General features: G+C 37.1%; 1 protein-coding gene across 1 annotated transcript in view; it reads left to right on the top strand.

The window, feature by feature from the left end:
• Positions 1 to 13249, top strand: part of LOC121733134 — a 52452-nt gene extending 39203 nt beyond the window's left edge. Inside the window, exons 16-19 of the mRNA XM_042123299.1 lie at positions 372 to 430; positions 11914 to 12007; positions 12102 to 12304; positions 13106 to 13249. Of these exons, the coding sequence (XP_041979233.1) occupies positions 372 to 430; positions 11914 to 12007; positions 12102 to 12304; positions 13106 to 13205 (456 nt within the window). The 3' untranslated portion in view covers positions 13206 to 13249. The remainder of the gene's footprint in view (positions 1 to 371; positions 431 to 11913; positions 12008 to 12101; positions 12305 to 13105) is intronic.
• Positions 13250 to 13997: the final 748 nt, after the last annotated feature.

The following is a 13997-nucleotide window of genomic DNA, read 5'->3' as shown; positions in this document are numbered from 1 at the left end:
TCTTTCATAGCCGTGTGCGAACGAGATAAGTAAATATTAGAGTGAGAGACAATAGTAACGAAAAACTACGAGCTTATACTTTTTACATTTTCAACACAATTGCGTTTATGTTTAGTAAACGTGCCGAATCTTTTGCCATTTTCTGCCATAATATACGTATTGCTGAAAAGTTTCTTTACTTGCAACGCACCTGCAGGCTGCAGCTCTTCTAATGTTGCAAGTGTCCATGGGCGACGGTAGTTGCATTCCATCAGGTGCTCGTTTGGCCCTTTATTTTATACAAAAGAAAACATCGGCCGGTAAAATTATTATATTAAAGAGATATTAAATATGTGGACACTTAAATAATAAATATTATGTCCTTTTTTTAGGGTGGCGATTGCAACAACGGAGAGAACAAAGCCTCAGAGATATCCAACATCAATGAAAGGTAATATTATTACGTGCTAGGGTTCGAAGGATTTGGAGAGAAAGACCTGGTGACTCTCTTGAAGACTTTATTCACTAAGTCTAGGTCACACAAGCACGCACTAGGTCACACTTAGCACTAAGTCCAAACACTAATCACTAGGTCCAATCACTAAGCACTATCACTGTCCTAGGTCGTAGCCAAGTCGCAGGTTTCACTGGTTCACTCACTATTGATCACTTGTTGTCGCTATGAAATCGCCTCGAAGATCGCTCAGATCAAACTGAACTGCCGGGCCGTCTACCTGCGGCTTTTTATATGGCGAGACGAACTCCAGAAAGTTCTCGATACACGTAAACAAGTAAACAAGTGTGGGAACTTTCTAAGAGGCTCGAGCATGTACCACAATAAACATAAACATGTTAACACGTAAACAAAATAAACCGGTAAACACGTAAACAAATGTTGGACTTTTCTAGAAGGTTCGAGTATGTACTTGCGCACCTCATGCCATCTAGTATTGAGTAGGGGATTTATGTTGTCGGTGTTCCCTCGATAAGTTTTGCTGGTTTGACGCTAGATGGCACTATATGTCCGTGAAAATATTTTCCTATAATACAAAGGTAACGTAACAACTTTTTGCCATTAGGTATAATAATGTAGGTATTATACTCACTAATGGGAACAGATATTGAAATAGTCGTCAATAGGTACTAGGTACAATTATTTAAGAAAATAATATTTTTAAAATCTCACTCTTAAATCATGCAGGTCAACATTCAAGGTATAGTAAAATAATTCGAAGAACCTGTAACCTTGTTTCGTTTACAACAAAAGTTCGAAGTTTAAAAATGCATTTAAACATTGCGTGCTACCGAATTCAGCGGTTAATAAATATCGCATAATTAAGAGGATACACCAAGGGCGAGAGAAATTGAGGTATTTGAAAATGTATTGCTGTCTCACCAATCTCAAGTCTCCCACCGCAGAGCGCGATAGAGACAACACGACAAAAATTCTAATAAAAGAACAGAAAATCTTCGATTCGTTGTCCGCTAATTCCTTCTCCAAAACTTAACCGATTTAAGTATTTATTTCATCAAGAGTTAAAGCAAGGCTTGAGCTGTGTTCCTATGTTTTATTTTTTTTGTATATTTTAGCCAGTTTTGTTTTCTGGTTGTTTGAACACAGAGCAAAATCCGGCCATTTTTTTGGGTTTTTGGACGTTTTTAATAATAAAATTATGAAAAAAAAGAAAACATAGGGACATGCTAATAGTAGCCATTCAGGAAAAAAATCATAACTCTACCGGCATTATCCAGGGAGGAAACAGGGGACAACGTTTGTATGGAAAAACGGCGGTGTGGACTCCTCTTAACATCGGATAACTGGGCCTTTCTTAATGAACAGGCGCTCAGAATGTACAGTTCCAATTTCAATGTACAATCGTCGCAACATCCATACTTATATTATTATAAATGCAAAAGTATGTAAGTATGTTACCTCTTCACACCCAAATCGTTAAACCGATTTTGGTGGGTATGGCGATACTTCGAGGAAATTTCCCCAGGAAGTTGTGTGTATCTGGGGGCACGGCAGTGCCCCAGCCAAGCTTTTTAGCAAAGGCACGGCCGTACCATACTTTTCTCGAAGCGGTTTGCGGCTATTTTAGACCCCCTCTATCTTCTGTGTTAACAAAGCTAGGGATTTAGAATTTCGGTGACTAAGAGCAAGTATTAAGTTTTAATACTTGCTCTTAGTCACCGCTGAACTTACAAATTACATAATATTTTGATAAATAGTTTAATAGTTACGGATGATCAAAGTTACTACATTTTGTCACTCACTGACTGACAGATCATCAAAATTCTAAGGTACTTCTAGCAGACTTAGAATCTTGAAATTTGGCAATAAGGTAGTTCATTATCCACAATGAAAGGAAAAATTATGAAATCGGCCAAGTGCGAGTCGGAGTGGCGTACATAGGGTTCCGTACCGTAAATTTGTATGGGAACCCCCCTTAAATAATAAGTTTATTTACTTTTTACTATTTATTATTGAATTTGAAATACAATTGAGTATTTTCTAAAATTTTGGAAATCAATAATTTTCTTTATTTTATAGTTATTATAGTGGCTTGGCAATTTATTTTATTGATACCTTCACTGAATGTTGATTTAAATTTCAAAATAAGTTGAAGGCTTGGCTTGAATGTGATCTGAAAACTTTTTACGATAGATATATTGCATAGCTATGCAATATTTTGCTTGGCTCCTTTTTATATTTCATGTTTTTGGTGGGATAAAGATTTAAGACTTGTTTAAAGATTGACATGAGTAGGTATATCTAGTTTCATTCTCTTGAGCCTATGCTACTATTTCCAAACAGAAGTCAAATAAATGTAAATGTGGGAAAATGTTGTACGTGCAACTTTGTCATAGATAGAGATTTTGCCAAGCAACTCTAAAAAAATCCCGATCGTTCTGCTCTTTTTGTCATATTTTATTGCAAAACAGACGACGCTATTAAAATACATTTATATGCATTTTCTATGTTAGTTAGGTAACATCGTACACAGGAAGAAACAATATCATTCGGTGTAATTTTCTTCAACAAAATTTCCTCGTCGACTATACGCTGCGATGTCACGCCCACATATGCCCATATTTGGTCATCTGTGAGTTAATGCTGAATTTGGCCGGCTCCGACCCATCGGCGGCCCACGGGCTTGAGTCAGGTGGTCCACGAGGGACCAGCTATATTTGATAGCGATTATGTAATACTTTGTGCTGTCTAGCTCTAAGATCCCTGCATTTGATAGTTCTGATAGCGAAGTTAGGTGCAAATGCGCTTGCGATGTGCTATGTCAAATCTCATACATTTCTGATATCTAACTTTACTATCAAATCTGCCTCTTTCTTGTAATAAAAGTGCCCCATATCCTTCTCCGTAGATTACTCTATATTTGTGCATTTCATTAAAATCGTTCTAGTTGTATGGCATATTTAAAGCCTTAAGGTTAGTTGCTATTTAGTAACATTACGTATTTGATGCTAACGAAATGGTTATAACATAATAACTTCCTAATAGTCAGCATATGGTCGCATGGCAAGGTCAATTTTGATGTTTCTTGTAAATATAGAGAATCTCTACATTCCAACACAGTACGCGGTGACTCACATACGACATGCATTTTAACTGAAAATACACCGCCTTTACAAAATTAAACATCTAATAATATTCCTGAATATTATGAAGATATATTAAATGGTAAAATATGCGTCTGTCCGTCTGTCGCCTCCTTCACATTTTAACCGCTGCTGCCCTGAACCGATTGAGATAATAATATTTGGACTGTAGATTTTCAATGCTTTTCGTTCCGCAAATGGACGTAGGATGGTTTTAAATTTAAGGTTACCCGCCATTGACTAGCACCCGGTTTCTGAAAGGCTGATTAACACTAAAATTAACTAATCGCCTGTTAAATCTCTTGTCAAGTAACAATTGGGTTGCTAGAAGCACGGTTAGTTAGTTTAATTTGATCAGCGCGTCAGTTGACGGTAGCTGTTCAATTTGACTCGGGAACGATATGTCAACCGCCATTTTGGGTTTCCGAAACGCTTGTCAAGCCGTGATCATAGATTAAAGGTTTGTCAAAAGCTGTGTCAACTAATCGGTAATTCTGGGTGAATTAACTTGTGAATTCAATTTATTTTTTATGTGAATCTACATTTTCTCTTTGAAACTACGTTATTATAAGGTTCGTAAACACATTTATTATGAAGTTTTAATAAAAATTCGTAAGAAATACGTTGATTTTGCAAATAAATTGTTTATTTGCAGTACTCGTTTTACTTGCAAAAAATGTATATTATAATCAATTTCATTTCTATAATGAAGAAGAATTTAGGACTCGATATCGTCTGAAAAATTGAAATTCGGAATTCTGACAAATGAACGAAAATAAACAAATCACATGTCAAATCAAACTGATCACAGATTAGTTAATTTTCGTCTGATCAATGTTTCAAAAAGTATCAGATTTGAAATTCGCAGAACATTTTTGAAAGCAATGACAATCTGCAATTCCTTCTTTTCACATTTAATTTGCATTTTTGATAGTTAATAGTGAAGCAATGAACGAAAACAAACAAATCGCTAGTCAAATTAAAAATGATCATAGATTAGTTAATTTTTGGCTGATCAATGTATCAGAAACTCAAACTGATTTGACATCCATGCTAAATTAACAGCAGTGTTAGTTGATCAGTGATTTGACAGACCTTTCAGAAACCGGGGGCTAGTATAGGGAATATTACGCAAGGGTCAGAGAGAGCCGCGGAGCGGAACAGAGAGGATGATCCATCCTCCATGGAGGATGGAGGTGGAGGATGGAGGATGGACAGTCCTACGGGATGGGAGTGCGGAGGCGTCGTTACGCGAACCTCCAAACTTCTGTTTAATCCAGGGCTCCGGGCAAGGATAGGAACCTGCCCGGCTCAGCTAGTCCCGGCGCCGAGGGGAACTGAAGCACTTTGCCGAAGCGCTCCCTAACTTTGGTGGAAGTCCGGTCCTTTAAGGTAGACCGGCCGGTCGTGGAGGGAGTCCTCCGTACACGGCTGAAGGCAAACCGCAGATGGTTTTAGTGGGTAAGAGTCCCACATACCCCCGGGGGGCTTCAGCTTAACTGAGCCACATCCCCAACCCGGGGCACCCATAAAAGGTTTCCCCTGCGCATCAAAAAAAAGGGTCAGAGCAGAGGGCGCCACTAGAAGATACAGTAAACCATCCGACCGAAATCTGACATATTGTTGCACACGTCATATATTGGATATTGACAGAAACGTTCAAAACTTTTTGTTTACGGTCTGTGCTGGTGCTGCCTCCAGCATGAAAACATTGCATTTTAGCAACTACTGAATTCAAAGTGCCTATATTGCAACGTTGATAATGAAGTTACGGCCAATGTGACAATATGCTGTTGCCCGCGACTCCGTCCGCGTGGACTTCAGCTTATAGCGCGCGGTGGTTCCCGTTTCCGTGTAGGCTACATTACTGCAAAATTTCCACGACATAGTTGCTTCCGCGGTACGCTTACTTCAAACTTCAATGTTTACAGACAGACATACACGTCATACTTAAACCGTCTTTTGCATCGGGGGTTAAAAACTGGGGTCGAACATCAACTCTTCTTATTACTTCCAAATAAAAAACGTGAATGGATTTTTCATCCTTACCACGTTATAAAAACACGTTAGAGTTAGCGCTTGTGCGATGTAAGTGACGTACAGCGCCATCTATTATGATTTTTTGGAACTAACTTAATTTGAACAAATTTACGCATAAACACCCCGTTCCAACCCCTTTTTCCAGTTAAAAAGTAGCCTATGTCCTTTTTCAGGCTTTAGACTATCTGTGTACAAAATTTAATTACAATCGGTTCAGTAGTTTTGGCGTGAAAGCGAGACAGACAGATAGACAGAGATACTTTCGATTTATAATATTAGTATAGATAATCCGGATCGTAGGCAAGCGCCAAGCGGATATTAACCATATTTCCATGAAATAATTCGATAAGCTATCATTTAGCTTCGTATTGTTTTTCCAGTAATAATGATAAAGTAGATTATACTGAGGTGGATAATATTGTAGCCATGACTGATTATTCGATTACATTGTACTAATATTTGGAATGCTTTCATGGAAATGGTGGAAAGTCGATATGTTATCAATATAAACAATAATTATATCAAGTGCCTACGTGCGTTTTTATTATCGCGTCAAATCCGTATCTGTATCGAATTCTAGAATGCTTTTATTAAAAACTAACTAACCTAACCTAACCATATAAAAGTCTAACTATGCTTATGCACCATGCAGTGGCTCTCTCACCTCACTAACCTCTTGAACCTATTAGTTTCAAATATTACAACTGCTCAGGGCGAGCCGGGCATTTCTCCAGTGCGGCAAATATGAGGTCCGGCAAAATTTACTTATTCCTATCTTCCAACTAGCCATTTGTTGGATCGTGGAAATATTTGAGTAAAATACTTAATTTCAAGGGCGTCGCCAGCCGATGGCGCAGGGGTGTGTAAAGCTACGGGCACGAGCTCTTGACCATAAAAAACTTGTAAATAAGTTATGAACACATTGTATTTATTTTAATTATCAGATTTTAATTCATAGTGGTCGTTGTTTGCATTATATTTGGCAACTTTTTTAGAATCTCTAGGGGGGGGGCAGCTGCCCCTCTTTGCCCCCCCTTGGCGACGCCCTTGCTTAATTTCTCCCATTATCCCCTAACAAAACTAGCTCATGACTTATATGGTTTTCTGTGTATAAAGTGCAACTGCTTACGCCCTAAAGAAGCAAAAAAATATAAATATGTACCCACGTATTTTTATTTTCTTGCTTAGTTACTACAGTCGATAGACATGACTTAATCTGTCTAGCGCACTCGGATATCTGATGAAGGAGAGCCGTAATATCATGTTAACTCTCACATTCTTCTAATTGGCGCGCTACAACATATATTTTTCTCAAAGTGGCAGTAGACAAGATAAGTTTGGGAACCCCTGGGTTAGACACATATAACGGATATTGTAATTTATAAATTATTAGGACGCAGGAGATTAAAGCGATACCATGATATTAAACCCAGGGTTAACTTTAACCTCCAAAAGACCAAGACGTTCCAAATTAGGAAGGCAGGTTCATTAAGCATTAGATGTAACTTGCATGCTAATGCAGTATGGTAATGCGGCTCTATTGGCCATAAGTTCCTCACGTATGACCCTACGTGACCCATTGTCTGCCCGGCAAGGGCTGGTGAGCTCAGCACTGATATCATCGCTTTCTATTGCCTGCTGGAATGCTGGATCTTAGACGACTTAAGTCTACCCCTATGAAGACTATCGAATATCCTCTATAATAGTCAGCTGATACCATTTTGAGACCATTCCGATATGATTTTAGTTTCGTGTTTACGTAAAGATGAAGGAGTAATAGAATAACATGGGTGGGACCTCAGGGTGGGACTTTATTGAGACGTTATTACAATATCGCATACGGCTGATAGGGCATTCCGTGTTCAAAAGCTCCCCAGTCAATCTGGTGTTACAAACACAATAATGCAAAGCTCTTTTTTATAGAAAGCTAGATCAATGCACAGGCCAAATCGTTCCAGCAGGAAATTTGAAATTGAGCACATGCATTCCTCTTTTGACATAGGCATCCACAAAGAAAGGATAATTCAAATGCCACCACCAAGACGTTTAAATACTATAATATCAAATACAACATATTTCGTTCGGGCAAAAACTATTATAATATACTCGTTTTAGCAAACTGTAATGCTGCGTTTCCATGTTTGCCAAGGCTTGTCCCACAAGCACAAGCGTGTAAAGAGAGTATCAGGCTTGGCTTGCGTGAGCTTGTGGACGATGGTATCCGATCCGGTGTAGTGTCGGTTTTTGGACACAGATCAAAGGGCGCTTGCTTGGATACGTAATTTGTACAGTGACGTATTCACGAGCGTGTAAACGACTTCCAAAATATGCCAAGCGAGATTTGTGGACGCTTGTGCCTTGTGGATGCTTGCCAAGCCTTGGCAAGCGTGGAAACGCAGCATAAAGTTTCCAATCAGAGGTATATTTGAATCTGCTCCAACTTTCAGTACCAGTCGGATCCTGTCTCGCCTTTCCGTGCCAATGTCAAGGTCATTTCCGCTGTGAAGGGCGTAATGTCTGGAATGTTCCACGCGGAAACTCACAACTGCCTTTAATGGGGTTAGGCTGAGTTTACAATGTTGCCACAAATAACACATTTAGTATTTGAAAAGAAAACAGACTTCAAAATTGTACGTAATTGAGAATTAAAACTCTCTATCTCCAAAACTACTGAACCGATTTTGATGAAACTTGTACTATTCCGTAAGTTGAACAATGCCTAATACAACAATAAAAGAACTACTAAAATCAGACTGGTAGATCCAGAGATGTGCGAACACAAACATAATAATATACATACATATTACATACATACATTTACTTTTGAAATTTGGCACATTTGTCCAGACGGTGATACAGGCTAACATATATACGAAAACGGGGAGTTCTGGAAATATAACATACATACGCGTTGAATTGATAACCTCCTTTTTTGAAGTCGGTTAAAAATAACAGAGAATCGGTACTTATAGGCGAAGTAGCTCGGCGACTTTCGTGTTCCCTGATGAATGATTGCACTATACTTATGTATTATAAATGGGTACTATTATATTATATACAGAATTTGGTAGAAACGTCCCTTGAATCCTTTTTGTGTGTTATGTCATATTTTAAGTGTTGCTGAATCATTGTTATTTTACACAGACTGATGTGATATTGTTGCAATATTCATTGAGAGTCTGAAGCCATCTGAAGTATTGCACGATGGAGCCACATGGTCTAGATCAGGGCTGACCAAACTGTGCCGCGGTGCCCTGGTGCGCCGTGGAAAGGCAACAGGGGCGCCGTGAGTCGATCCTCCATCCTTATCCGAAACCACAAATATCAAAAAAATAAAATTATAATATTTTTAGGTGAGGCAGGTAGACGATTCAATATATTTTGTTTATTATTATTTACCTGCATAACCTAGGTATAATCATTAAAGGTGTTTATTTATGCAGCTTTTTCTAATAGCTAGATAGAGTAGGGGTGACAAAATATTGACGTGCAACTGCGCAGCAGGCTGAAAAAGTTTGGGAGCCCCTGGTCTAGATGCATTAAGCTAAGTAGCGCCACAAGGCCGGCACATAACGAGCTGGTGTCACGCAACTGTTAAGCTGTTCGATATCTGTTATTGTGTGAAATATCCCTCCGCTTCCGATGTATCATTTGTCAGAATTAGCGTTTCTGATCTTTTAAGGTTTTAAGGAACGCCTTTGGGTAGATACGCCCAGAGAAAGAAAATGGCTCTAAGACCGGTATAAATAGTCAGTACTCAAGATGCATCTCGGTCTCAAGACACGGTTCGGTTCTATGATTGATCGTAATTTTGGCAGCCAACCAATCACAGAACCGTGTCCTGGGACCGAGATGCATCTTGAGTACTGTCTATTTATACCGGCCTAAAAAGTCTCACTCTCCTAGCCTCAGCCATCTTTTTATTTGATTGTATATATCCGTCATTTGACTATGTATATACGTCCTTTTCTTAAACTGTGACTTCTGGGTTAACTGAATGTGTATTGATATGTACATGATATGATATGATATATGACATGATATGATATATGTACTTAATCTAAGAAGAAGTAGTCTCAATCATAGAGACTTTTCAATTGATTTTTGAAATATCCATCCTTCCTTTTGTCTGTTACTACTGTTAGATCTAGACTAAATCTACACTACTATTATAAAGAGGAAAGATTTGATTGTTTGTTTGTTTGTCTTGAATAGGCTCCGAAACTACTAGACCGATTTGAAAGATTCTTTTAACATTTGGAATCCTACATTAATTCTGCTGAACATAGGCAAAATTTTATTTTGGAAAAAAATAGGGTTCCGTAAGATATTTGGGATTTTCGGACGCAAGGTGTAAAAAATCAACCAGAAATGTTATTTTTTTTCGCGTACGCTACCTAAACTATAAAAGATAGAACCATAAAATGTTTTAAGTAATTGTAGATATTTTAAATATCTACAAAAAAGTCCGGGACACACTATACCTATCTATGTTGAGTGAGGCACAATAACCATTTTTTTATTAAAAAATCTTGAAATGTTTTTGGACTACATTTAAATGCCTTTATTTTACTCATGGCATTTATTCTTATCAAAATAAATTATTTCATTACTAAGTACAGTTAATGTAGATAATATTTGGTCTTTGAATGACTAAAATTGGACGTTTGGTTTTGAAGTTATGGCGAAATTAAAATATGTATTACGATTTCTACTGCACGGCCCGTTGCGAAGTGGGCGTCATCAAGGAGGTCGCGTGCGAGAGGGAGTTTAGATCCATCAGTTCTTTTCAGAGTTAGAATATTACACGCTATTAACATTTTCTTAAATATTTGAAAATGCCTAAGAGAGCCAGGTCTCTTATAAATATATTAGTCACTTCAATAAAATAATATGGGCAAAACAACGTTTGCCGGGACAGCTAGTCATACATAAACTTATAGCCAAGTTTATGTATGATTCAGTCTAGATCTGACAGATTTTACAGAAGCCTCAATCATAGAGACTTCTCTATTGACTATTTAGTTATTCATCCGTCCTATTGTCCGTCACTAGGCTGTAAGTTTATGTGTGATCTTGTCTAGATCTAGCCGTCTCTAATGTCTAGATCTCTCGTTACCGAAATAACAATAAACAACATTGTTAACGAAAATGACATCAACATCCAAGATGGCCGAGGTCGTGTCAATCAAAACGTCTGCAATTGCTCCATAAAGTCTATCATTGTCATTATATTAATGTACTCCCACTAAATAACATTATAATTATGTAACGCCTACATAAAGATCTTAACTGATTAGAACAGTATCATCATTATACTGAACTGTACACTTCTTGAATCTTGATAGACTGATGGCTGAACTCTGACGAGTCAGAAGTCCCTTAAGTTAAGGACTAGCTCCTAATTTATATGCTATCTCTTTTTCGCAGGACAAATAGAGAAGGATAGACCGTGACTTAAATAATCTCAATAAAGCACCATTGAGGAAACTGATTCCTAGGCAGTTGACAGACCAACGACATTTGGTCGGATCATGTCAATTCAATCTTGTTTGTGATTCAAATGTCAATTCAATTGTGATCTGTCGGCTGGGTTTGACGTAACGCGACCAAACTACGTAGGTCCCCCATCTGCCTAGGAATTAACTTCTCTGATAGTACATATTTGTTTTAACGCTCAGTTTGTGCACACGGAAAAAGAAGTTACATTTAATTAATTGCTAAATATTATGTCACCGATGGCGATTAATTTTAGAAGTTAATTCTATTATGAATATAGTTACATACTTCTTAGAATAAAACTTAAAAACAATTACATTAGCACCGCACCTAATAATGTTATCATATCCAAATCCCACTTCAGAAATTAAACATATACCACGCAATTATTCTTCGGGGAAAATATTAAATTAATTAATAATAAAAAAGTGACAACGTTTTGTCATGAGCACTAGGGTTTAGGCTCGGCATACACGTCTAGACACAACCCTCTGGAGCCGAGTGCTCCCCTAATGACGTCACAAATATTAATTTGCCAATGCTAGATCAACTTACATTAATTGCCTTGAAATCTTTCCTGCGGATATTTATTCCGCTGTTTGCTATTCGAAAACGAAAGGAGCTTTTGTAAATTGCAATAATATTATCTTTTTTATATTTGCCATATATAAAATAAAACAGTAATTGATATAATATTATGTTATTTTCTTTATCAGAAAAGTTGATTGATTGATTTAAAGTTTGAGAATAGGTATGACATTAAGCGTTTTATTTCAGTACCAGAAACGACTGCGCAGAAGGAAAAAAAAATGTTCAGCTCATTTGCGTTACAGACACTAATCCACTAAAATCCACCCCCAGAAAAGAAGAGGTACTAAAAATTTATCACATTAATTATGGCAATTGTTGTAACAATTAAAAAAAAGTATTTGCAATAAAAATGAGAATTTTGGGCAATTTTCCAGATATTAAATAAAGATAATGTGAAGTCACCAAAAGAGTTACAAACCGGCACATTGAACGTAGACAAATACCGAATGACTTTGGACGTGCCAGAGCAAGTGATCGACAAGCTGATGCGGTACAGAAGTAATTACATGCAGTACATGCTGACTAGTGCTTTGTATGCCAACAGTTCGTTGGGGAAGCCGTTAGAAATGATCAGCAGGTAATATATTTTTTTAATGAAATAAGGGGGTAAACGAACAAACGGGTCACCGGATGGAAAGCAACTTCCGTCGCCCATGGACACTCGCAGCATCAGAAGAGCTGCAGGTGCGTTGCCGGCCTTTTAAGAGGAAATAGGGTAGGATAGGGAAGGGAAGGGAATAGGGGAAGGTAGGGAAGGGAATAGGGTAGGGGATCGGGCCTCCGGTAAACTCACTCACTCGGCGAAACACAGCGCAAGCGCTGTTTCACGCCGGTTTTCTGTGAGAACGTGGTAAATTAAATCTTCTTGTGAATGTAAAGTTCCGTACCATTATAGAGCAATATAGGTAAAAAATGTGTTTTCTGTATGGGGCCCTTAATTATTTATTATTAAAGTACAAATATAATTAAGAATATTTTGAGTATTTCAGTGTCTACCTGCTACCATTATTGATTACGAGCAAAAAAGGCCAAAAAAATCACGTTTGTTGTATGGGAGCCCCACTTAAATATTTATTTTATTTTGTTTTTAGTATTTGTTGTTATAGCGGCAACAGATATACATAATCTGTGTAATTTTCAGAAGTCTAGCTATAGCGGTTCTTGAGATACAGCCTGGAGACAGACAGACAGACAGACATCGAAGTCTTAGTAATAGGGTCTAGTTTTTACCCTTTGGGTACGAAACACTAAAAATGAGAGAATAATATGTTCCATGGATGTTTTACTTACTAAAGTAATAAGTAAAAGTATAAAGTTCGCGTTTGGTAATATTATAAACCATTTTTAATCCTTATATACATATTTTCATTCATTTCAGCGTGTCCGAAAAGATTGTCGACGACCTTCTCCTGAATTGTGTCAATGAAATGGAACTGAAGGAGTTTGCTGAGGAGCTGTGCAAGAGTGAGATGAACTAAATTATTTGTTATTCATTTTAAATAAAACATTTTTCGTATTTTTAAAATAATTCAATCTTTTATTACCATTTCATATTTTGATGCTTCAGTCTTTTTGAGTTAACATACGTGGTATATTACCAAAAGTTTTTTCATGTTCTTTATTATAATTATAACGGTTTCAAGAAAAGTTCTCATAAAATATCTATTGACATATTTTAAGAATAAACATTGAACAGGTATAAAAGACATCGAGTACCTACTTACCATCTAAATTATATCTTAGATAAACTCTATATAATTAGTATCATAACTACTACTAATAAATAAGGCACTTACACATAAGACTAGGGTAAACCCGATTCTTATATTACTATCAATAGTCTCAGTATTAGTCCTGGTTCCGTAAAACATTTTTTTATTACTATCAAGCTGATTTTTTGTGAGTAGCTTCATTTTGATAAGACGAACAACAATTTTATTTGCGAAAAGTCTTAAAAGTGGTAGCTAACAGAGATAGAAAGGTCCTAAAATATGGATTGTTCTATTTGTAGGACAATGTTACTCTTAAATAATGTAACTATTAACCTACCAATATACAATAAATCAGCTGGTTAGGGTTCCGTTTTAGGGATCAACAAAACTTGGTTGATACGGAACCCTAAAACGGTTTATTTTTTATTGTTTATTAAATATTTTCGGGCCATCAAATCAACCTATTAAATCCTTTCTATCTCTGTTAGCTACCACTTTCAAGATTTTTCGCAAATAAAATTGTTGTTGGTCTTATCAAAATAAAGCTATTCACACAAA

Source organism: Aricia agestis, chromosome 13 (assembly GCF_905147365.1).
Source record: "Aricia agestis chromosome 13, ilAriAges1.1, whole genome shotgun sequence".
NCBI lineage: Eukaryota > Metazoa > Arthropoda > Insecta > Lepidoptera > Lycaenidae > Aricia > Aricia agestis.
Note: the sequence above shows the minus strand (reverse complement) of the source record. Positions and strands in the feature narration are given on the sequence as shown.